Raw genomic sequence first — 22885 nt, 5'->3', positions numbered from 1 at the left:
AACAAAGTTATCTCCACGACACCCAATCCTAGTCTGACACCTCAGCGAAAGCACATCAGACGACGTGGCGAATACCCAATGAATGCTCTCCCCCTCTCTCTCTCTCGTATAAACACCGATTGGTTCTCTCTTTCCTCTCCCCGCTTCGTATTCGTATTCCGTATATAAAATTGTTCGTTGAATTTAACCTGGAGAGGAGGTGGTGGTGGATCGGATCGATTCGGATCGGACTGTGATGGCGGAGGACAAGTACAACCTGAAGAACCCGGCGGTGAAGCGGATACTGCAGGAGGTTAAGGAGATGCAATCCAAACCCTCCGACGATTTCATGAGCCTCCCCCTCGAGGTTTCTCACTTTTCCCAATAATTTTACAAATTTAGATTATTGATCTTGTATATTTTATTTTGTTTAATTCCGCTTTGATGGTGAGATTTGAGTTTGATACCAGAATTTTGATTTGAATTGAATTTTAAATATTGGGGGTTCGAGCTGAATTTTGCTTTTTAGTTCTTTTTTCTAAATTTCGCATTTGTTTTAAATTTTATGGCTATTTTGAAATTAGGGATATTGTTTGGACTAAATGCTAATTATCAATGTATCAATATTGTTAGCTGATTAGTGTTTGTTTTCAGGAGAACATATTTGACTGGCAATTTGTAATCAGAGGCCCTAGTGATACCGAATTCGAAGGTGGGATTTACCACGGGCGTATCCAGTTGCCGGCGGAGTACCCGTTCAAACCCCCTTCATTCATGTTGCTGACGGTAATATGGTGTGCATTTTTTAGGTTAATGCGCTAGTTTGCTGGTTGGGATAGTTTTTCAGTCATGATGTGTTGATTTGTTTACTTCACTTGCAGCCAAATGGTCGCTTCGAAACCCAAACCAAGATTTGCTTGAGCATATCGAATCATCATCCCGAGCATTGGCAGCCATCATGGAGCGGTAAATTCCACTCTTTCTTAGACATTGTGTATGCTAGTGCGTAGTTACGCTGACAAAATGACTCAAGAGCTATAATTTTGGAAGCTTATTATTACGTAGATCGGCCTGGCAGTGTTCCAATGTGCATTTTGTAAGTGGCATCCCTACTGCTTAGCCCAATCCCACATCCGAATTGATAACATCGTAACAGATACCCATTAAATCATGGTTGGCTTGAAATGGAGTTGGAACTGGACTTTCTTAGTCCAATGATCATATCACTATGATGTTCTTTGTTTCGGACTTTTCTCTTTATTCTGAATGAGTATCTATTCAATTTGTTGACATTTTAAGTGGTATTTGAGAACACGGTCTGTATGCTGATGTGAAACACAGCTGGAATTTGAGTTGATTCCTCGATGATTGACATTGTATTCTCATCTTGCTAATGTAGTGTGTCTGTTGGCAGTGCGGACTGCTTTAGTTGCACTTATTGCATTCATGCCTACAAACCCAAATGGTGCATTAGGTTCACTGGAATACAAGAAGGAAGAAAGGCGTTCTCTGGCCATCAAATCTCGTGTAGCAGCCCCTAGATATGGCACTGCAGAACGCCAAAAGTTAATGGATGAGGTAAAATAACCAATGAAAATTCCACTGCAAATTAACACAGATGAAGTTTTTGTGTTGGGAACTTGCTAACGGATAATAGTAATCTCACAGATTCATGAATGTATGCTGAGCAAGGCACCCCCTGTCCCTCAACTGAGCCCCTCACAGGCTTCGGAAGAGCATCCTTCAAACAAGGAAGGCGATGTTCAGGAGAGTTCCGAAAGCGCTGGAGCCACACCCGCTGAGGAAACTTCTGGGGAAGGGCCTGCAAACCCAACAGCGGGAGACAGGATTATTGAAGAAGTACAGGAAGCCCCTCTGAATGCTAACCCTGCCCCTGAAGTAGCAAGGGCGTTGAATGGAGCTCCTTCCGCCGGATCAAGTCAGCTGCTACAGAGGCCAGAAGTTAAAGTACAAAAAGCAGCTGACGATCGCTTGTTCACATGGGCTGCTGTTGGACTTACCATTGCAATCATGGTTCTGCTTTTTAAGAAGTTTATGAAATCCAGCGGACACGGTGCTGTTTTCATGGATGAATCTTAGATTCAGTGACGATTCGAGCTGCCTTTGTAAACAGAATATGCCCACCTCTTATATGGTAGTTAAAGAGACATCTGTTTTAAAGTTTTAACATCTATTTGAAGCATCTGAGATCTCTTATGAATCTAAGATCATCGAAAATGTCCACAGTTGTAAGTAAACTTAAAATGTTTTGTCATCCCAGAAACATTTTCCTTCTCACACGGATAGACAAATCAGTGGCATGCTGTCGCCTTTTATTTATTATTTATTTATTTTGTCAGATTAAAATCGAAGTGGTAACACGTTATGTTTTTCTCTTTCTTACATACTTTTGTCTAATCATATGTACGTTATTATTATTATTTTTTTTTGGTTATGGCCATAAATCATGCATGTCTTTTTCATCTTATTTTTAATCAGACGGCCATAAATAAAAAATGGTGAAGGTCTTGAAAATGAAATGCGCAAGTAGAAATGAAAAGAGTTGAAGGAAGAGAAAATCTCGAATTTTAATTAATTAATTAATTATACATGCTAGAATGATCTAATTCAAACATGTTCCCGTCGCGCCAAAATTAGCATAAGCCTTGGGTTTTTCTGCAGTGAAATATTTCATCCCAAGTCGACAACCTCTCCATAAACAGAAACTTTTCGATTGCTACGAGAAAACACGGGATCAAACGAGTTTGTGATCTCTCATCGTAGCACCGAATCGCATCTGTTCTTTCATTTACCTAACTATTCTACTTGGTTGTAGTTTCAGTGTGATCTCCTATTCTAACAACATTAGTGGTCGGCAAATAATTTAGGAAGAGATTATGCTTCGCTGTTCCATGACCGGTATCACGGCGCATGACTCAAAATTTGATGAGTTTTCCGTTATCCTGCTTCCAGCGGCCTATATCGAACATATTAGCTGCATTCTCTAACTTCGCTTTTCGCCTCCGTGCAGCCTCAGCTTTCTTTAATTGTCGTTCCACTTCCAGCGGCCTATATCGAACACATTAGCTGCATTCTCTAACTTCGCTTTTCGTCTCTGTGCAGCTTCAGCTTTCTTTAATTGTCGTTCCACTTCAGACATTGCCTCCTTCTTGCCTGTGGTCAACCAGCCAGCAGAAAAACTGAAAACAAGTTCAGTACGCATATGCATATATATGGATATATTCAATATAGTCAGAATCATGCAACAAACACGGAGATAAGATGCGCACTTTTAGATGGGACAGGAAGCAAATCACTTGTAATGTCAAGAAAACCTGAACCAGGAAAAATATGTTTTCCAGGCTGCAGGGTCCGGTGACGTGTAGTGAGGGTCGATTCTTTCCTCCCTTCTAGAAGTAGACTAAGAGATCCTGTTTTCAGCTTCTTCCCGTTTGGTTCAGGTTCATCATCAGATGTCAATTCTTCTTCATCTTCTTCTCCCAATCTTTATCCTCGTGCATTTTTTCCGAGCTTGACCTTTTTTTACTAGCTTTTCCCAGCCTTGAGGGCTTATACTCTCCACTATCATCTCCATGAAAGCGAATGTCCATTTGAATTCTCTCTGAACGAGCTTGGACGCGCTTAATCTTTCAAGGAATTGGATTTCTTCATCTTCTTCATTAAATCCAGCACCCGAGGTTCTTCTCTTAGGAGCCCGCTTGCTCTTACGAACTGGCTCATTGACCCCATCTCCACCTGCATCAATAATGTTATGATACACGGCATCGTGTAACTTTTGAAACCAAAATAGCAACCGTTGAACTACAAATTTTCAAAGAGGTCCTTGTCATTACAGTTGTGATTGTACAGAATTAAAAGAAAAATCATTGGAAAAATCAGACAGGATGACAAATAAATTCCACCGTACAGGTCGTACAAAATGAGACCTGTTAACAATTGCAATAGTAACAAGAATCAGGGTGCGGTACCTGAGCAAGGGGATTCAGTTGGGGTGTGAAGGCATCTAAAGAGCTTGAAGATTTAGCTGTGGACGAGCCACCACCATCGCCAACATCTGTTATATAGTTGGTGTTGATTGTATGAGTAACACCTCCAAACTTAAGCTTTAACTTCTTCGGGTTGCTCTTACTTCCGAGTACATTAGAAAGCACTATTTTCTTCTTATTATTCTGATCCTCATCAATGGTTCCTTTGCCGATAGGGATACTAGAGCTGAGGGAAAATGTCGGTGGATTTAAGCGAGGTCTATGTGACACCATACTCCTCTTCTTCCTGACAATGCAACCTCCAGGCGAAAACCCAGCGCCACCCAAGCTTTCCATTTATACTAAAATCGTTGCAGTGTTCTTTATGTTTACTCAAATCTCAGAAGACAAGGGGTGGAAGATCAACACAATTCCATTAATTTAAGAATCTGCAGTGAGCCTGAAGATTATAATAACAAATCCCTCGGTAAGAAGTAAATCAATATAATCCTATAAATCTAATGGTGCCAACAAGTTAACATATTTTAATAACATCAGTTCTAGCAAACGTGCTTACGAGCCTTACGGACATGGATGGATCCATACAGGGATCCGAGGTCCCGGAACCCTCTGGAAGTCCGAAAAAACACTTGTGATCGATCTTCGGGATCCTCCAATAATTTGGGCAGGTGCAGTGGAGAGGCTAGTTGCCTCCATGGATGTGCATGCAGCAGTGCTTAAAAAGAAGAAGAGGTTTCTAATTTTTGTTGTAATCCTCCAAATCGTTGCAACATCCCAACTTTAAACTCAAATTACCCCATCCCCTAGCACCATTTGCCGTTTCACCACCTCTAGCTGCCTAATTTTATTTCTTCCAAATTCATTTAAGTTTTTTAATCCTAGACTCTAGTCTCAACTCCCAATTGTAATATATATTTTACGTTAAGCAGACTCACTAGCTTGGAACCTCGAACCCAAGACCTCCTTGTTTTTTATATTTTAAGAGCCGAAATCCGTGCCCGTACCACTAGGCCACTTGATGTGGTTGATTAATTTTGATTATTCAATGAACCAAATTCAATAAAAAATAGTGCTATGGAAGTCTAATATTTTTTTTTTTGTTTTGAACTTTTATCTTGGAACGCCCCGATCTTGAAATCCCCGATCCGTCATTACCTACAGAAGCAGTCTCAAAAGGACGTGTGAGCCCTACAAAAGAAGTGAAGGAGCAGCCGGAAGCACAGCGGTGGAACCGGAAGAGCGAGGAGAAACACCAGCCCTAATGTCGGGGGAAAAGGAAAAGAAGATTGTACTAGTAAATGCTGAGAAAGTGGAGTGACGGAGAGGAATGGTTTTGGTTCTGGTTTTTGTTTTGGTTTGGTAACGCATGAAAGTTGATTAATATGAGTAATGTTATTCATATTATATTTCTATACCACCTTAGGTAGTATCTGATATGAACAGCCATATCATTTGAAAAAATTTCAAAACCAAAGGAAATGAAAGAGAAAAACTCTTCGTATACCACAATCCTCATTTAATTAACTAGTTTTTCTTAATTATTAGTTTATTAAATCATGAACTAAATTAAAAAAATCTAATTAATTCAAATGATGTGGCTATTCACATCAAATATCACCTAAGATGATATAAAAATATGGTACAAAAACATAGTATGAATATCATTACTCAATTAATATTATCTCCTTCATTTTCTTCCATTTTTGTTTTTCCTTCCATTTACTTGGCACAGCTTTTCATTGCTCAAGCGGTCAAGCCCAAGACCTGAGGCTAGACCCGCCAACGCCAAGCCCAAACACATCATAACTCTCTCTTATTTGCTTCTCTTTTATCTCGATCTAGTAGTACTCATCAAACATAGTGGAATAAATAATGTAGTCTCGAAATGCAACTTCTCCCTTATTTTTCTTGTTCTGCAAATATTTCTTCCTGATTTCCTAATAAGAAAGGATTGCAAAACATTTTTAGAGTGCTAATAATAATTCACTTCAAAGTTTATATTCCGAAATAGTCAAATATTGTCCAAATCTTATGAAATATAATATAAAATAAAATTCAAATACTCCAAACCCTATTCAAATTCTTTCAAATCCTATAGAGATTTAACCTTTTTCTGGTGTGAATTCGTGCTGGTTCGAGATTTGCACTGATTTTCTTGCTTTATGTAGCTAGGGAGGGCTTTTTTCGCTGCATGGACAAGAACCATGAAAAGGAATGAAGCAACCGGATTAAACCCGAGGGCACGAAATCCTGCAAGAACAGATTCAAGTAAGGGTTTGCAAATGGAAAAGGAACACCGAGTTAAAGTCTCACTAAAAAAAAAAATTATGAGCCCAAAAGGAAAGTGATACAAATTTGTGTGAATTTGCATAATAGCATATATGCAAGTAATCCTATAGGCTATGTACAATGCTTCTCAAGGAATAAAGACAAAAGATATACAAGCTATAGTACAAAAATGTAAACTTTCTTTAATTTATATATTCCTAAATCTCTACTCTTCTCAATTTGCTAGCTATGTGATGTTTTTCTTGGACAACAAGAAACATCACAAAACAAAATGGAAGGAACTGAAGATATATATAGATCACGATCATCCCTTGATCAAAGAAGCAATGGCGAGGCCATTGCTGGCCATTTTATGAAGCTTTTCATCGTAATCACCAAGCGGAGATTGCTGTCCTTCAAACCCATCCCCACACGTCACAGCATCGGTCACCACCCCGCTAAGCATGCTATTAATCGTGCCCATGTCGCGGCTCTGGATTGCATCAATGGCGCTCTGAAGGCCGTCCAAGGCATCAGAGTACATTTCCTTGCAATCACTGAGTGCAGCGACCGTGCCACGCGCAGTGTTAGGCATCGTCACAAGTTTTGAGGCTGCGGCTAGAGACATCTGGGCGTGTGCGGTGCAAGCCTTGATTGCCATCTCAAGCGCGGATATGGGGTCAACCTTGGGTGGTTGGAAAGGGGTCAGGGATGAGATGCAAAGATCAGGGTAGTCTGTGTTTTTGCATATTTCTTGGATTGCCGGGTTAGGTGGGGTTGATGATGAGGCTGTGTTGGGAACAAAAGGCTGCAGAAAGAGGTTTCCACGCGATCTGTCAAAAGGACGGCGAAAAAAGGATGAGGAGGAAGATGGAGAAATAGAATTGCCAGCAGGAGGTGATGCTTGTGGAGGCTGTGAAGGAGGGTTTGGGGCCGGAGTTGGGGCCGAAGTAGGGCTACGGGTTGGTGGAGGGCCTGCTGGCCGCGATGAAGGGAAGACTTTACCCGCAGGTGGCTTACTAGGAGGCACAGACGCCTGCGAGTTAGGAGAACTAGGTGCTGGAGAGAGAACGGTTAGGTACCTCAGTTTCAAGTCCCGGGGCTTGCATACGGCTTGCACGGAGTTGAAGCCGAAAAGGAAGAAGAACAAGATGACGAGAGGCGTTTGAGTATAGCACTTTGGATCCATTGTTGTTCTTGAATTTGCTTGCAGGGTGGAAGGAAGTAAAAGAGGAGAAAATGAAAGAATGGAAGATAATTTTAAGCATGCAATAATAGCCACCGTGTGTGTTTTGGTGAATTAACGGCTTTGTTTACGGATTGTTTGACTATCAATGGAATTTAACCTTAATTAACACATTCCTTTGTATTCACAATTGGCTTTAAAATTAGAGAGCTAGAATTCAATCTCCTACAAGAGGTGATGGTCTCTCACCGTAATCCGTTGCCCCAAACCCTGGCGGATCTTAATCCTAACCCATTACCTGCTAGTCCTTCATCACTTGGGCTAACCGCAAGGTCGCCTAGCTTAAGCTCTTCAGCTAAAATAAAGAGCATTTGGTTTGGAGCGCATAGATATTATAAAAAATGTGTGAAAATCGCTATCCCATTAATTTGGAAGCAGCTGCAGGCAACCGACCATAACAAAGCAGCTGCACAAGTCGTAAAGTTGAACTTTCTTCAAGATAGTTAAATAGCTGTAATTAATTTTACTGAATGTAGATTGCTGAACCTGAGGAACTTTAATTAATCAAGCCTTGAATTCTGGTAAGCAAATCACCATCTCGGACTACAAGTTGAATTCACATTATAGTCGGTAGCAAATGCATATAACGTAGCGATATACGCACATCAAATCTGTCCAACTTCAACGTACCGCAACAAACAGTTGAAACCTTAATTTAACTAGATCTTATTAAGATAAAAACTAGATCTTGTGCAAACTAAAAGGCTCAGTTGCAGGTAAGGAAGCAATTGATGCATCGCATTTATTTACCCAGCATGCATTGAGGACAAAGGATTTAGCTGGCATGGGACTCGGAACTAGTCTTGACAACAGTAACTGGGCACGAAGCATTATTTACGATATGGTTGCTGACACTGCCCATTATAACCCTGCAAAAACAACAAACATGTCGAAATTCAATTAAAATCTAAACATTAATCAAAGAAACATAAGTCAACACAAGGGGGCATCCTTAGTTAGCAGTTACTACAAAAATAATTTCCAATGTGAAGGTTGAGAAACTAAGATGCATCATTATCTTCAACTTAAACCACTTTGCAAGGTTTAGATGTCGAGTTTAATCTTAAAAAAGTCGGAGTATTAACGTTGTACAACTAATTATCGGAAGTGGGATTATTATGTGATTCGCAATCACAAACGCACGAGTTGTAACAGAACAAACAGTGTAAGTGTCAAGGAAAGTCTTATGTTGGGCATTAGTCTAGTGTTGCCATCATGGAACCCAAGAAGTCGAGAAGAACTTGATTGCCAAAGAGCCAACCACAAAACAACATGGACAACAATGACATCCCCTCAACCAACTCTACCACATGTACACAAAAATGCCAAAATATAGACACAAACACAAATTCAAAGTCTGTGAATAGAAGTTTACTTGTTAATTTAGGACACGTAACAATTTCGTCGATACAAAGGGCCAACATACCTAAGACCTTCCATATACAAATGAAGAGGAATACCATGAGTGAAGAAGAAGAACACTAGACCGTAGTACTAATGGCACAATTTCTCTGCCCGTTAAACTACCAAGTTAACTGATATTTTTTGACAGTGCAATTCATTCCACAATTAAATCCGAAAATGCTGATGGACTATATGAATTTGTACCTCTTAAGCTTGCCAAGGCCTCTGTTTCCAATAACAAGGAAGCTCAAGGGGGTCTTGTCAATTGCCTCGAGAATCTTCTCACGGGCATCGCCCCAGTAGATCTTCATCACCACCGTAACCTGCACCCATCCAACTAAATAGTTATCATTTTTGTAATAATCCCATTGCAACAAAGTTTAATTAGCATGATGCTTCAAGATTAATAATTTCACTAATTGAAACAAAAATCGATTTATAAAAATGAAAACTAACGAAAAATTCAAAAAATAGTGAATAGTAAATGGTACAGCGAAAGGTATAAATGTGGTTTTTTTTTTTTTTTTAAAATGTAAACAGTATTGAAGGTGTTTTGTTAAACCTCCTTTTATAAAAATCTAACCTCTTTCTGCGTCGCAGTGTTGGCGATGTCGATGGTTTCAGCGTCAGGCGTCACTCCATACTTCTTCATGATGGTGGGATCAGAAAACTCTTTCACAGGAATCAAAGCTGCAAACAAGTTATTCAATTTATCAATTAATCACCATGCATGGACGTGTAATTACAAACAAAACCCACAAATCAACACTAAAAACCAAACACAAATTAACAAAAACACGCAGAAAATTTCCAAACTTGAACCAGAAAATGTTGATCAGAGACCACCGTATTTTTATGTATTTTTCAATTTTTTTATCAGAGCTGAAAATTCAGTCAATTTAGCAAGCAAACACTCATCACAAACAAAACCCAAAAATTAAAATTAAAAATAAAAAACAAATGAAAACAAGAGAGAGAAAGTTTCAATCTGGATCTATAACTTTTGCGTGAGAGAGAGAGAAAGGGAATACGTGAACCGGTGACGCCCCAGAGCTGCATCTCTCCCTGCTCGTAGTTCTCTTCAGGCCGGACGACAACCAAGATAAGGTGATCGCCTTTCCGGGCAACGTTCTCGACTGCCCATTTCAGGGCCGCCCTGCTGCCCGGCGAGAAATCCACCGCCACTCCCACTCTCCTGTCTTCCATCTCTCTCTCGATCTGGAAAAGCTGGTCAGAAACAACACCGAAAGTTCGGAATCTGAGAAAGAAGAGCTCCTTATGCAAAGAGCACAGTGAAGGAAAGTCGGTTGGGTGGACAAAAATGATGTGATGGCTCCACTTGTTGGTAGTTTATGTGAGCCGTTGGATGGTTATCTGTGTGGGGCCCTGAGTATTGTGATGGGTGGCATCTGACGGTGGATGTTGTGGGGGGAGTGATGTTGCTTTGTCTTTGCTTTTATTATGGGAATAAGACACGAACGAGTAATGACAATTGAATAGGTTAAAACTAGATTTATTTTTGTTCATGGTATATTCTCATCATCTTATTTATTATTATTAAAATAATAAGTATAAATCATACTAAATGATAATGAGTAAAAATGATCCTTTAAAACTATGGTCTGTGTGTCATTGTGTCGGGATCGAGAGTGTTTCGGCCCAAACGCGCGTAATTGAAACGACATGTCGTTTGCTTGTCTGAGCTTCAAATGGAGGGCTTTGATTGCTTTTACAAGGTTGAGAATGAAAGCAAAGACTGCAACTTGGGGATTCTCTTAGTGTTCCACGGTACTTAATATTCTAGATTTTTTGAACCGTTAGATCCTCTGTTAATGATTTTTGTATTTGAAATTTGATCAGATTACATTTTTTATTATTAAAAATTGTTCTTTTCAGTAGGTCAAAATTTAGATCTGATTTTTGTCGTCGGTAATCTTTATTGGTCGGTGATTTGTAAAAACTAAAAATATAATTGGATCCATCTATAAGTGCTATAGAAGACTTATATTATGTCTTTGCTCTGAGATGGAGTAGCCTCTCTCCTCCTAAACGTTTTTCTCAGCCAAAAATACCATAAAATGAATAAATAAAGTTTTAAATGTTTAATCATTGGGAAATTATTTTTTACATGTTTTTATTTTTATTTTTTTACACACAGCTGTTTAGATCTGTTATTTGATTTTTTTTTTAATTCTTCAATTTAATGGATAAAGTTATACATGTTCGTATAAAGTGAGAAAATGGTTGGTGAAAATCACTTCTTAAATCATCATGTGTCAACCGCTTACATCTATTTCATTTATTTCATGTTAGAAATGTAGTTAATCCGTATCGTAGTCAATAAATAATATCCAACTATTTGCATCTGGTTCATTTATTTCATGTGAAAGATATAGTCAGCAAATTCAATACGTATACCGTTATCCGTTATTTATCATGTACATTAAAAATAGATACATTCAAGTAAAAAACAAACAATTTCACATCAAGTGAAAAAAGATGCATGATATCAGCAAATTCAATACGTGTGCATCATCCATTATTTATCATATACGTTAAAAATAGACACATCCAAGTAAAAAACAATCAATTTCACATCCAAGTGTGAAAAGAGATGAATGATTATTTGTTCTAAATATCCAAGTGTGTGAAGAGATGAACGATTATTTGTTCTAAACGTGGTGGAGAGCAAAGGTAAGAATGGAAAAGCAAGCTCCAACAAAGGTGAGAAGAAGAAGCAAAATTGCAACAACAAACACAACAACTGAGGTAGAAGTTTTGAGATGCTTGTGCTTCAACTTCTGCCGCTTTTCATGCCAACTCTTTCTCTTGTACTCACCTACCTCTTCAAAAATCCTCACGTAGTAAAAATCCTTCAAGCTGATCTCCTTGCATAGATTCTTAAACACTTCGAAAACCTCGTTATCCTTCTTCTCGTCGTGCGTGAGAATCTCCCTTCGCCGGAGGAACTTCACATCTTTCTCAGAGCTGATGAGGCATCCCATGAGGAAGGCGTAGGATGTGACGTGCTGTACTGTATCGTCAATCTGACGCTGCTCCAGTGCAACGAGGTTCCGGAGAAGTGTTTCTGTGTATCCGTGGACTTCAAGAGAGGGGATTTTGAAAACTCCGCGAGAAAACTTGATGTCCAAGAAACTTGGGCTTCTGGCGCTCTTGAACTTAATGCCTGCCCTTTTGAGAATTTTTGCACAATCCATATTTTTGGGAGGTGTATCTTCTTTCGGTGGCAGTTTTGGATATGTTGGGAGGATGGAATGTCGAATCAGATCGAGCAAATGATACCCTTCTCGGTTGAACTTGTCTTGGATAACATGCTCATCATCTCCCGGGATTATTCTATTGCAGAAGCGTGCAGCGAGCTCACTGAGTGACTCATTACATTTTTTAGGAAGCGGTACTACTTGAAACAACCTTTGAACAACAAAGAAAGGAATTTGGTTTTCTAGTAACAATGCCAAGTCATTCCTCATGCCGAAAAGCATCCCTACCGTGCTGAATATAGGATCTCGTCGCGATCTGAGGCTCTTGTAAGCGTACTTAAGAAACAGCTCAATGATGAAGCATCCATCAACTAGCAACAACTGAACAAATTCATCACTAGTGAGGCCAATCTCTCCCTCGTAGCATCTTCTCGCTTTGTGCTCTAACTCTCTAAGAGCTTTCACACAGATGCTCAAGCTTGCTTCTAAATTTGGTTTTCGATTGAGGAGTGCATAAGAATACCGCCACTTATCATCTTCCCCGACTTTAGTAGGTTCTCTGCGGTGCAAAGGACCGATGGAAACATTCTCCGGAGTATACTTCTTTTTGTTGCCATCAAGAAGTTTGTCGGGGACTTGGAAGATGCAGACTGATACAGCAACGTTTTCCATCTTTTCTTTGATGGAAGATACAAGGACATCATGCTCAGGAATGATTTCGAGGGCGACATGGTCTCTTGTTTGTGGCTCAGGAATAATTTCGGGGGCGACATGGTCACTTGCTTGTTCCTGTTTCTCTGATCTGTAACTATTTTCCATCTTTCAAAGGGGAGTATTGGAAATTATCAAAAGAACCTGCAATGACAGAGAATCTTTTAAATTTGACTCTAAATGAAGCTTTAGTAATGTGGTAAAATCCTGCATTTGGTTTTCGGGAAGTAACTTCCGCACTTCATTTTTCTCCCCCTGTACTCCCCCCTTTTTTCACCATTCTGATTGAATAAATCAAACAAAAATCAATAGACACGAACAAGGATAGCAGTCCAGAAGGAGAAAACGAGAATGCGGGAATCATTTCCCTGATCTTCCCCAGCTTTCTCAGCTCACAAGATATGAGTATAGTTGAAAAAGATTTGGAAATGATTTACAAAACACAAGCATGGTTAATCATAATCTTAATAAAAGAAAAGCATGGTTAATCACAATCTTAATACAAGAAATTGAGTGAAAATAATTTAAAAGCTAAAGCCAGGGAACATATAAATTTTCTTTACATATCAAAGTGAGCTTTAAAACACCACAACAAAAACTAGTTCTTATCATCAGTTGGATAGAACATTTCCACTATGAGGTACATTAATCTTAGGGGTGTGCTATCCACACTCCCCTTTTTACTTCTCACACACCCTTTGTTAATTTATATCCATTGATCTTCTTTAATTCATCCGATCCGACGGCCGAAAATTAGAAGAGTGTGTGAGAAGGTAAAAAGAGGTGTGTGGATGTCACACCCCTAATATATGCATCACTGGTCAACCAGCTGTACCTTATCCCACAAAATGGGATCCCACTCCTGAAATTTTTTCAACATTGAACATTTCCAAGACAAAAAAAATACAGAAAAAAAAAAAAACACACACACACACACACACACATGGTAGTTTAGGGGTCAGTGTACCTTGCTAATTTTGGAGCTTTGAATAACCCAAGCAGTGAGCAAGATCAGTTTCCATTGTTCTAGTTAATGATGAAAGAAGACTTGTGGAGGACCAAAATATAGGTGCATTTTGGTGTGAGAGAGCTGATTGGAATCAATGTTAACTTGTGGGGTTTGGCAAACATGCCCAAAACAGTACAAAATAAATTAAAGGAACCACAGCAGAGAGGGCAGAGGCAGATTCTCTCTGAAAAAGGTATTTGGAAACCATAAGAAAGCATAGCTTTGTGCAAAGTAAGAGTTAAATGTTAATTGCTTGAAAGCAAATTTAAGTATTAGTTGTAGCAGTGTGAACTCACTCTAACAGTTGTGAGGATGCGAAGAAATGTCCAATGTCGGAAAAGTATGAAATATTGCAAGGACTTAGAAGGAGTTGGGGAACTCTCCCCATTGCAAATCAAAGCAAGTCACGTGAGGGGCGCGAGGTGAGGATGTGAAGAAATGTCTCACCTCAAAAAGTTACGACTTTTAGCAAGAGCTTATAAAACGTCAAGTCATTTTCAATAGTTTTAATTAAGATTCTAAATTTGTTCTGAGTTACAATATTATAAATGACTTTCGCGTGAAAGACCCTTAAGTATGAAAGCATCAACATGGCTTCTTGCTACTTGTTAATTTGTTTTTTTTTCCTTCAAGATAGTTACCTTAAGAATATGGTAAAGCCAGTGGAGTACGGAACCTTATGGCCATGTGTTTCATGTGTTTAAGCTTAAACTGTTAATTATTAACTAATTAACATAGTTATTTCTAACTTGCTACCACAATACCTGCCTGCAGACTTAACCAAATTCATTTTCATTTGGGACTTTACACATCTTAATTAGGCCTTAATAGGAGTTTTTTTTTTTTTTTTTTTTTTTTTTTCCTTTAACCTGAAAATTTTCACTTCAACTCACTTTTGATCATATTTTTCAAATCATGACTGTTATTCATTATTATGTGCAGTTAGATCGCTAGAGACTAAATCTTCTTCATATTCGTTACTTATTTTACATGTTTTTCTTGGTTAGACGCAGAGTGTGCTATGAGGACGAGACTTTGATTTGTGGTTGTAGTCATAATTATGATCTATGAACATTTATAATGCTAGATTTTGATGACGTGAGGTTCTTAGTTATTTTTGCGACCTTGTCCGTTTAAGTTTTGACATTTTGAAAATGTTCTGATTTGATAATTTGGTTGATGAATTTTCTAATATACTTTGTAGTATTCTATAGTGTACACTAGAAATTTGTACCTTTAAATTCTAAATCAATGATTCAATAACCAAGCTCTAACCGCAAAAAAAAAAAATCTTGTTTGGTTGGTATTTAATAAGAGTCTGTTTTTGCCCACCCCTTCTAATTCAAAGTAACCGTTACCTCCCTCTAGAGTCGTGTCACGTGTCTAAAACACCGACCATGATTACTCTACACTCTTTAATTATTTCATATGATTAATTGGATAGAAAACTTACCATAATACTTTGTATATATCTTCTTATTAAATATTTGGTTGGAATCTTTAATATATCATTTCTCTTCCTCCTCCATCGGCTACATCATCCACAACTCGAACCATAGAAGAAACAAAACAAAAGATTCGCAAATTCAAAGAAGCAACAACACATTGGAAAAAGATCACATATTATATGGATATACACTTGAATAGATTATATGGTAAACAATAACAAAATAAAAACGTAAGTAGGTTTATCCTTCGATTCCTTGCCCCTGTATGGTGGGCTAGTTGCAATAGATTGTAACCAATTAAAATAGATTTGAGTTCAGCCTACTGTTTTGTTGTGCCAAAATGTGAGTTGGACAATATGAGTTATGAATTCACAATAGAATGAGTTATATAACTTATTCTTATACTTGAATTACAAGTCATGTCTTACAAAGCCTAACCAATCTATGCTAATTCAATCTTATCTTTAAGGCCCAATCCCTTCAATCCACTAAACGAGTCCGACCTGTTTGGTGGGTTGGAAGAAATTAGACCTTAGGGATCATATTGAGTTGACATGAACATGTAAGACATGACTTGTAACTCAAGTATAAAGATATGTTAGGTAATCCACTCTATTGTGGTCTCATAATCAATCATGTCTGGTACTGTCAACAAACAACGAATCTATTTTGCTTGATCACAACTTATCTTATCTAGCCACCAAACGATGTATAATCTTTGGTAGCCGAAGAAAATTATATGAAGTCTCGTATTATATCACACTTTTTATTGGAGTTGTTGATGATGTAGCCGATATGAGGAGGAAGAAGATTAATGATAAGATTCCAATCAAATATTTAATATGAAGATATTATATAAAGTATAAATGGTAAGTTTAACTAATAACATTATTTTTTTTCTTTTTTCATAAGAAACAAATTTTTTTTTAAAGAGTTCTATAAGAAATAATTAAGGGGTATAAACTAATTATAATTGGTGTTTTACACGTCACACGATTATGGAAGGGATTACGATTACTTTGAGTTAAAGGGTGAGCAAAAATGAATGAAAATTTTTATTCAGATCTATTTATCCTTATTCTACACTTTTTTTTTTTTTAACAAACAATATTATCTACACTAAGGGAAGGGGTGGGCTTAGCCTCACAATGGGCTAGCAATAATATGGTTCAAATTTTTCTTTAGTGTAACGACCCATCCCCAAAAATTATAATTTTTATAATTTTAACATGTGAATTTACGAAAATGCCTTTCAAGGTAAATACGTTGACTTATGTTGAACGCCTTGTCATGTCACATAAGGTTCATTTTCTTAGCGTAATCTTGTAGTACTCGTCGCTACGAACGCGTGGGCGCAAATGGAACATGATTTAGAGTTATAACGAATGAGATATTAACGTTTAAAGTTAGGGGCATTTTAGTAAATTGAATATTTTCTAAAGGCTCTAGATTTTTGGAGCAAAATCTGGAAAGCCACGTGTGTGGCCCAAATTAAAGGAAAGAAAAGATGGGCAGTGGAGATGGAAGATAAAGAAGAGAAAGGAGGTAGAAGTGAAGGCCAATTGGGAGAGGAGAAAGGAGAGAATCAACCAATAGGAGAGGGGAGAAAAGAGAGAAAAGGAGAAAGAGAGGAACCCGCCGAGTTCCCCTTGATCCGTACCAGACCCAGCGGCACCAAGGGTGGATCCACATAGGGACCTGGGAGGTCCTAGGACCTGTCGGCCATCCTAAATCGCTGCTATAAATTTTTCGGGGACCCCTCGTACTCGAGCATGAGGTATGTGCAGGTTGTAGGTTACAGGTTGCAGTGGCTGTCTTGTTCTCGGGAGAAGAAAGAAAATAGGGACCCTTCCTGCCTCTTTCCTCCTTGCTTCTGCCATGGTCTCATCCGTTGGTGCCACCCACTTCTCCTCCAACCTTTCTCTATCGTCTTCTCGGGATGGGGGTAGTACATAAGCCCAAATTTCCCTAAATTATTTCAACCATCTTAGTAATTTTTCTAATGGGTGAAATTTCCTTCATAAGGTTAGTAAGATGGATATGATCTGTCATGGGTTGGTGAAATTTGGGGGTGGAGTTGCCATGGCTTCGGGAGAACGGGGAGGGAGGCGGTTGGTGGAGGTATGACATCTTTGTTCTTAGTGAGAAAAAAGGTAGATGTTTGAAAACTAATAAAAGAGAAAAATGGTGTGTTTGGTTAGAAAGATAGTGGGAGTTTGGGGAGAGTTTTATTTGACCGGTGTTTTAAATTTAGTGGTTCGATAATCAATAACTTAGGTACTTCCTAGTAACTTATGAAACCTCGTAATGGACGCTTGAATTATGATTTTATAATTTGTAATATTGTTTTGCATATGATTTTTGAATGAAATGTATTATATTTAAATTTTCAATGTTATTTTTGTCTATAAATTTTTTGACCTTTATAATTAGGACCCCCCGAGTTTAAAATCCTGAATCCGCCAATGAGCGGCACCCATGTTTTCCGACGCCATTCATGCGATTTTTCCAACTAATTATAATTGGTGTTTTACACGTCACACGATTATGGAAGGGATTACGATTACTTTGAGTTAAAGGGTGAGCAAAAATGAATGAAAATTTTTATTCAGATCTATTTATCCTTATTCTACACTTTTTTTTTTTTTAACAAACAATATTATCTACACTAAGGGAAGGGGTGGGCTTAGCCTCACAATGGGCTAGCAATAATATGGTTCAAATTTTTCTTTAGTGTAACGACCCATCCCCAAAAATTATAATTTTTATAATTTTAACATGTGAATTTACGAAAATGCCTTTCAAGGTAAATACGTTGACTTATGTTGAACGCCTTGTCATGTCACATAAGGTTCATTTTCTTAGCGTAATCTTGTAGTACTCGTCGCTACGAACGCGTGGGCGCAAATGGAACATGATTTAGAGTTATAACGAATGAGATATTAACGTTTAAAGTTAGGGGCATTTTAGTAAATTGAATATTTTCTAAAGGCTCTAGATTTTTGGAGCAAAATCTGGAAAGCCACGTGTGTGGCCCAAATTAAAGGAAAGAAAAGATGGGCAGTGGAGATGGAAGATAAAGAAGAGAAAGGAGGTAGAAGTGAAGGCCAATTGGGAGAGGAGAAAGGAGAGAATCAACCAATAGGAGAGGGGAGAAAAGAGAGAAAAGGAGAAAGAGAGGAACCCGCCGAGTTCCCCTTGATCCGTACCAGACCCAGCGGCACCAAGGGTGGATCCACATAGGGACCTGGGAGGTCCTAGGACCTGTCGGCCATCCTAAATCGCTGCTATAAATTTTTCGGGGACCCCTCGTACTCGAGCATGAGGTATGTGCAGGTTGTAGGTTACAGGTTGCAGTGGCTGTCTTGTTCTCGGGAGAAGAAAGAAAATAGGGACCCTTCCTGCCTCTTTCCTCCTTGCTTCTGCCATGGTCTCATCCGTTGGTGCCACCCACTTCTCCTCCAACCTTTCTCTATCGTCTTCTCGGGATGGGGGTAGTACATAAGCCCAAATTTCCCTAAATTATTTCAACCATCTTAGTAATTTTTCTAATGGGTGAAATTTCCTTCATAAGGTTAGTAAGATGGATATGATCTGTCATGGGTTGGTGAAATTTGGGGGTGGAGTTGCCATGGCTTCGGGAGAACGGGGAGGGAGGCGGTTGGTGGAGGTATGACATCTTTGTTCTTAGTGAGAAAAAAGGTAGATGTTTGAAAACTAATAAAAGAGAAAAATGGTGTGTTTGGTTAGAAAGATAGTGGGAGTTTGGGGAGAGTTTTATTTGACCGGTGTTTTAAATTTAGTGGTTCGATAATCAATAACTTAGGTACTTCCTAGTAACTTATGAAACCTCGTAATGGACGCTTGAATTATGATTTTATAATTTGTAATATTGTTTTGCATATGATTTTTGAATGAAATGTATTATATTTAAATTTTCAATGTTATTTTTGTCTATAAATTTTTTGACCTTTATAATTAGGACCCCCCGAGTTTAAAATCCTGAATCCGCCAATGAGCGGCACCCATGTTTTCCGACGCCATTCATGCGATTTTTCCGGTGAATCATGCTGCACCACCACCTAGAATCAACTCCACAACCCTTCTTCTTCAAGTTCCACCCCAAAACTGACGATTTTTGGTCTGGGTTTCATGGGAATGGCACTGACGTCACCATGGTGTTCTTGGTGGCAATCCGCCAATTTTTGAAGTAAATTCCTTCAATCTCTACCACCATTAAACTCTCTTTGAACCCAGGAGCAAACCCAAACCAACCATAGAGGCGGTGGAGCACCAAAGGAGTCGAATTAAAGCACACCTAAATCTAAGGTTCCAACGCGTTTGAGTGAAATTGAGGCTTTTTCAGGCCAAATTGGCCTTAGACACAGGTATGAAAGTTTTCCTCTCATCGAGATCTTTCTTCCTGTAAAATTTGAGAATTTTTTGAATAGTTGGATTTTCTGGCGAGTTGGGGAGGCCGACCACCACATGCGGCGGCGCGTGGAGGAAAAACCTGAGGTTCCTCAACGTGCGAAATCCGAATCCGCCATCCGTTTCCCAAAATTCTAACATTTTAGTAGAGTTTTACTAAAAGGTACTTAATTGTGTTTAAGCGCGTTGGCAGGAAGCGACCTCATCATCACTAGTTCGGACGGTTCTCATGCAATAAAATCAGTGAGTGGACCCCTTCTTAACCTATATATTTTTATAAATATTACCTAGGATGCATGGCATACTTCATGATTTGAATATGATTTATATTTTTATGGATTCTATATTATGATTTATTTAATTTACGTTTTATGAAACGTTATAAACTATTGGTTTTACACTTAGAAAAGGTTTACGACTATTGTTTTTATGCCCTATGAAATATTACGGATTTATGAAATATTATTGAATGTGATTTATGAGAATGATTTGAGTTGGATAGCTTTCACAGTTTTATATGATTTATGAAACGAGGGTTGAGCTTTTGAGCTTCGATATTTTGATGCGATATTTTGAGATATGTTTATGTTACCTAGTGGGTTATAATACGGCATTAGGGGTCGGCACGGGCCGGGCCCAATTTAGAGGGATCGGACTTGACCCGCTTGAATAGGAAACAGGACGGGCTAAGCCGGGTATTGTAAATCTGATCACTGGAACCGGACCTAACCAGGCCCATTTCAAACGGGCTGGTTCGAGACGGGTCCACAGGTCCTCTTACTTTTTCTTTTTTTTTCCGGTTTTGATCGCCTCTCGGACTGGCGAATCTTCCCGATCTTCCTCTCTGGAACCGGACCTAACCAGGCCCATTTCAAATAGGCTGGTTCGGGACGGGTCCACACGTCCTCTTACTTTTTCTTTTTTTTCCCGGTTTTGATCGCCTCCCAGACTCGCGAATCCTCCTGATCTTCCTCTTGATGTTTAACTCGGTCTCCGATAGTAAGACCCTCATCTGCTGCCGCGCCGTTTTCAAGCGATTCAACTCGCTCGTCCCCCACACAGACTCAAATCGCTCTAAGAAAAAAAAGCACACACACAAGTGCACATATCTGGGTGCATATCCACAAAGAACAAATCTTTACAGAAATAATATCATAAACTTTAGAAAAAAAATACCAACACCACGAAGCAAAATATTCAAATTATATAAATTTACAATAAAATAAAAAAAAAAATTAAAATGGAGGGGAAAGAAACACCACCAACCTCTTTTTGGAGGACCGAACCTTGAAGAAGCAGCGCAGCTACGCCCAACAAAAATCATCACAAACAATTTCTAAAGTAAAAAAATTTAAAAGAAAAATAGTAGTCCGAAGCAAAAGGAACACCTTTTGTGAAATTAATAGCGACATGGCCTTCTGCTTCAGTGGGTATTTCACTGGAGCAAATAATCAAGTTCCTAATTGGATTATAGGTCTCTGCTTGCACTTTATGAAAACCGCCTCCACCGCCACCGCTATGGGAGAAGATCGAGAGGGAGGAGATCGAGAGAGAGGCTATCAAGAGAGATCGAGAGGGAGGAGAGATTGAGGGAGAAAAGTGGAGATGGGATAGAGAGAGGGTGAAGGGAGAGTTACGATAAATGGGTAATAATATAGGGTAAATCATAGATGCAATGAACGGTCCGGGTCGAAGGCCATTTTTTCCAATTTTTAGAACTGACCCACCCCGCCCCGTTTTGTATTTGTAATTTTTGGACCCACCCCGAACCGCAAGGAACCGACCCGCCCCCTAGATCCAGGAACCGTTTGCCCACCCCTATACGACACATCTGCACACCACGGGTATTATATCTATGGCCATATGACACAGATGATGGATGAGTGAGTTATGATATATATTATACCCCTAGCTTCATCGCTGAAAGCGGTGTTGGACAACTTCACTAGCCACAGCTAGTGTTGGTGTATATGTTATGCTATTTGATTCAGCTTCACTTACGGGTGATGGACAGATTATTCAGCTTCACCTTCGGATGATGAACAGGTTATACAGCTTCACCTTCGGGTGATGGATAGGTACTGCCTTCACTATACCCCTAGTTGAGTACTTGACTAATGAGATTTACCGATTTGCCTTTGGGCTATGTTTTCGACATTTTTGAGCATGGTTTTGCGCGTACTGTTTTTATAAACGTTTTCATGGCATTCTAGGGTTTTTTAGAAAATCTATTATCTAGTATTATATATGTTTTCGAAACAAGGGGTTATTATGTTCATAAAGAAAATGGTTTTCCTATTATTAGTATTATTATAAACTTTGGTCCACTCACCTTTTTTGGTTTTGCACCCCCTCATGAGTTAGGATCGAGGCACATGATCCCGGCTTCGGGACATTTATGCTTATTCTCGAGTCTTCTCAATATAGTATCATTCCTTTGTTCGTATATTTTTCTAGTAATTCTTCTATATTATTCTTAGTAGTTGTATACTCTAAACACGTTCTTGCTATGGTATTTTACGTTTTAATTGCATATCTTTTACTTATATGCATGTTTAAAATGGCTTCATCACCCTTAGGTGGTGTCGGCCAGCATGTGCCTACCCTAATATTTGGGGTTATCGGGGTTGGGGCGTGTCATTTAGCAAGAATTGAACTAAGACCTTTTAGGTACAAGTGAAGAGAACTATAACTAGACCGTAGTACTAAGTGGTCTTTCTACACCAAACTTATTATATTTTATGTTGAAATTTTGAATGTGCCCAACAATGTCTTCTCCCCAAAATGAAAAAAAACAAAAATTAAAAATGGATTTTTGTACTCGGAAACTCCAGCCACCCCATCTCTCCAAACCCCAACCAGCCCAATCTTTACCCCTCCCCAACCCCCCACCGCCAAGTCCCCTATACCACCCACACTGAAAACCCCAAAAGATCTCAGCCACTACTACCCTTCACTCAATCTTTCTTTAGCCACACAACATCTCTCTCTTCCATGCAGTCCTTCTAATATGTTTGAATTTCGCTGAAACTATCGACTAACAAATCTAACTGTGTTGCACTATTAAATGCACGATATATGTGCAGAATCACAACTTTAATATTATCATAAAAAATTTCAGAAAAATATTATGATAAATTTCTTTCGGGTCTTTTTAATGG

General features: G+C 38.8%; 5 protein-coding genes across 5 annotated transcripts; 1 reads left to right on the top strand and 4 right to left on the bottom strand.

Annotated features, from left to right (window-relative positions):
- Positions 1 to 177: 177 nt before the first annotated feature.
- Positions 178 to 2338, top strand: LOC137731348 (ubiquitin-conjugating enzyme E2 32-like). Its single transcript, XM_068470451.1, has 5 exons — positions 178 to 346; positions 634 to 765; positions 861 to 945; positions 1394 to 1557; positions 1648 to 2338. The coding sequence occupies exons 1-5, from the start codon at positions 236 to 238 to the stop codon at positions 2077 to 2079; spliced, it is 924 nt and encodes a 307-aa protein (XP_068326552.1). The 5' UTR covers positions 178 to 235; the 3' UTR covers positions 2080 to 2338.
- A 684-nt stretch (positions 2339 to 3022) lies between these two features.
- Positions 3023 to 4322, bottom strand: LOC137732650 (uncharacterized). The gene is made up of 4 exons (XM_068471950.1): positions 3950 to 4322; positions 3517 to 3735; positions 3270 to 3410; positions 3023 to 3153 (listed from the first exon to the last, which is right to left on the bottom strand). The coding sequence occupies exons 1-4, from the start codon at positions 4320 to 4322 to the stop codon at positions 3023 to 3025; spliced, it is 864 nt and encodes a 287-aa protein (XP_068328051.1).
- Positions 4323 to 6579: 2257 nt separating this feature from the next.
- On the bottom strand, positions 6580 to 7443 carry LOC137732649 (pectinesterase inhibitor 10-like). Its single transcript, XM_068471949.1, has one exon. The coding sequence runs from the start codon at positions 7441 to 7443 to the stop codon at positions 6580 to 6582; it is 864 nt and encodes a 287-aa protein (XP_068328050.1).
- A 534-nt stretch (positions 7444 to 7977) lies between these two features.
- Positions 7978 to 10195, bottom strand: LOC137733004 (universal stress protein PHOS32-like). Its single transcript, XM_068472231.1, has 4 exons — positions 9936 to 10195; positions 9488 to 9594; positions 9109 to 9227; positions 7978 to 8369 (listed from the first exon to the last, which is right to left on the bottom strand). Exons 1-4 carry the CDS (start codon positions 10108 to 10110, stop codon positions 8276 to 8278), a joined length of 495 nt encoding a protein of 164 aa, XP_068328332.1. The 5' UTR covers positions 10111 to 10195; the 3' UTR covers positions 7978 to 8275.
- Positions 10196 to 11439: 1244 nt separating this feature from the next.
- On the bottom strand, positions 11440 to 12944 carry LOC137730775 (UPF0481 protein At3g47200-like). Its single transcript, XM_068469735.1, has one exon. It carries the CDS (start codon positions 12942 to 12944, stop codon positions 11577 to 11579), a length of 1368 nt encoding a protein of 455 aa, XP_068325836.1. The 3' UTR covers positions 11440 to 11576.
- Positions 12945 to 22885: the final 9941 nt, after the last annotated feature.

This window comes from Pyrus communis, chromosome 4, assembly GCF_963583255.1.
Source record: "Pyrus communis chromosome 4, drPyrComm1.1, whole genome shotgun sequence".
Taxonomy (NCBI): Eukaryota; Viridiplantae; Streptophyta; class Magnoliopsida; order Rosales; family Rosaceae; genus Pyrus; species Pyrus communis.
This window is presented reverse-complemented; position numbering and strand designations above follow the sequence as displayed.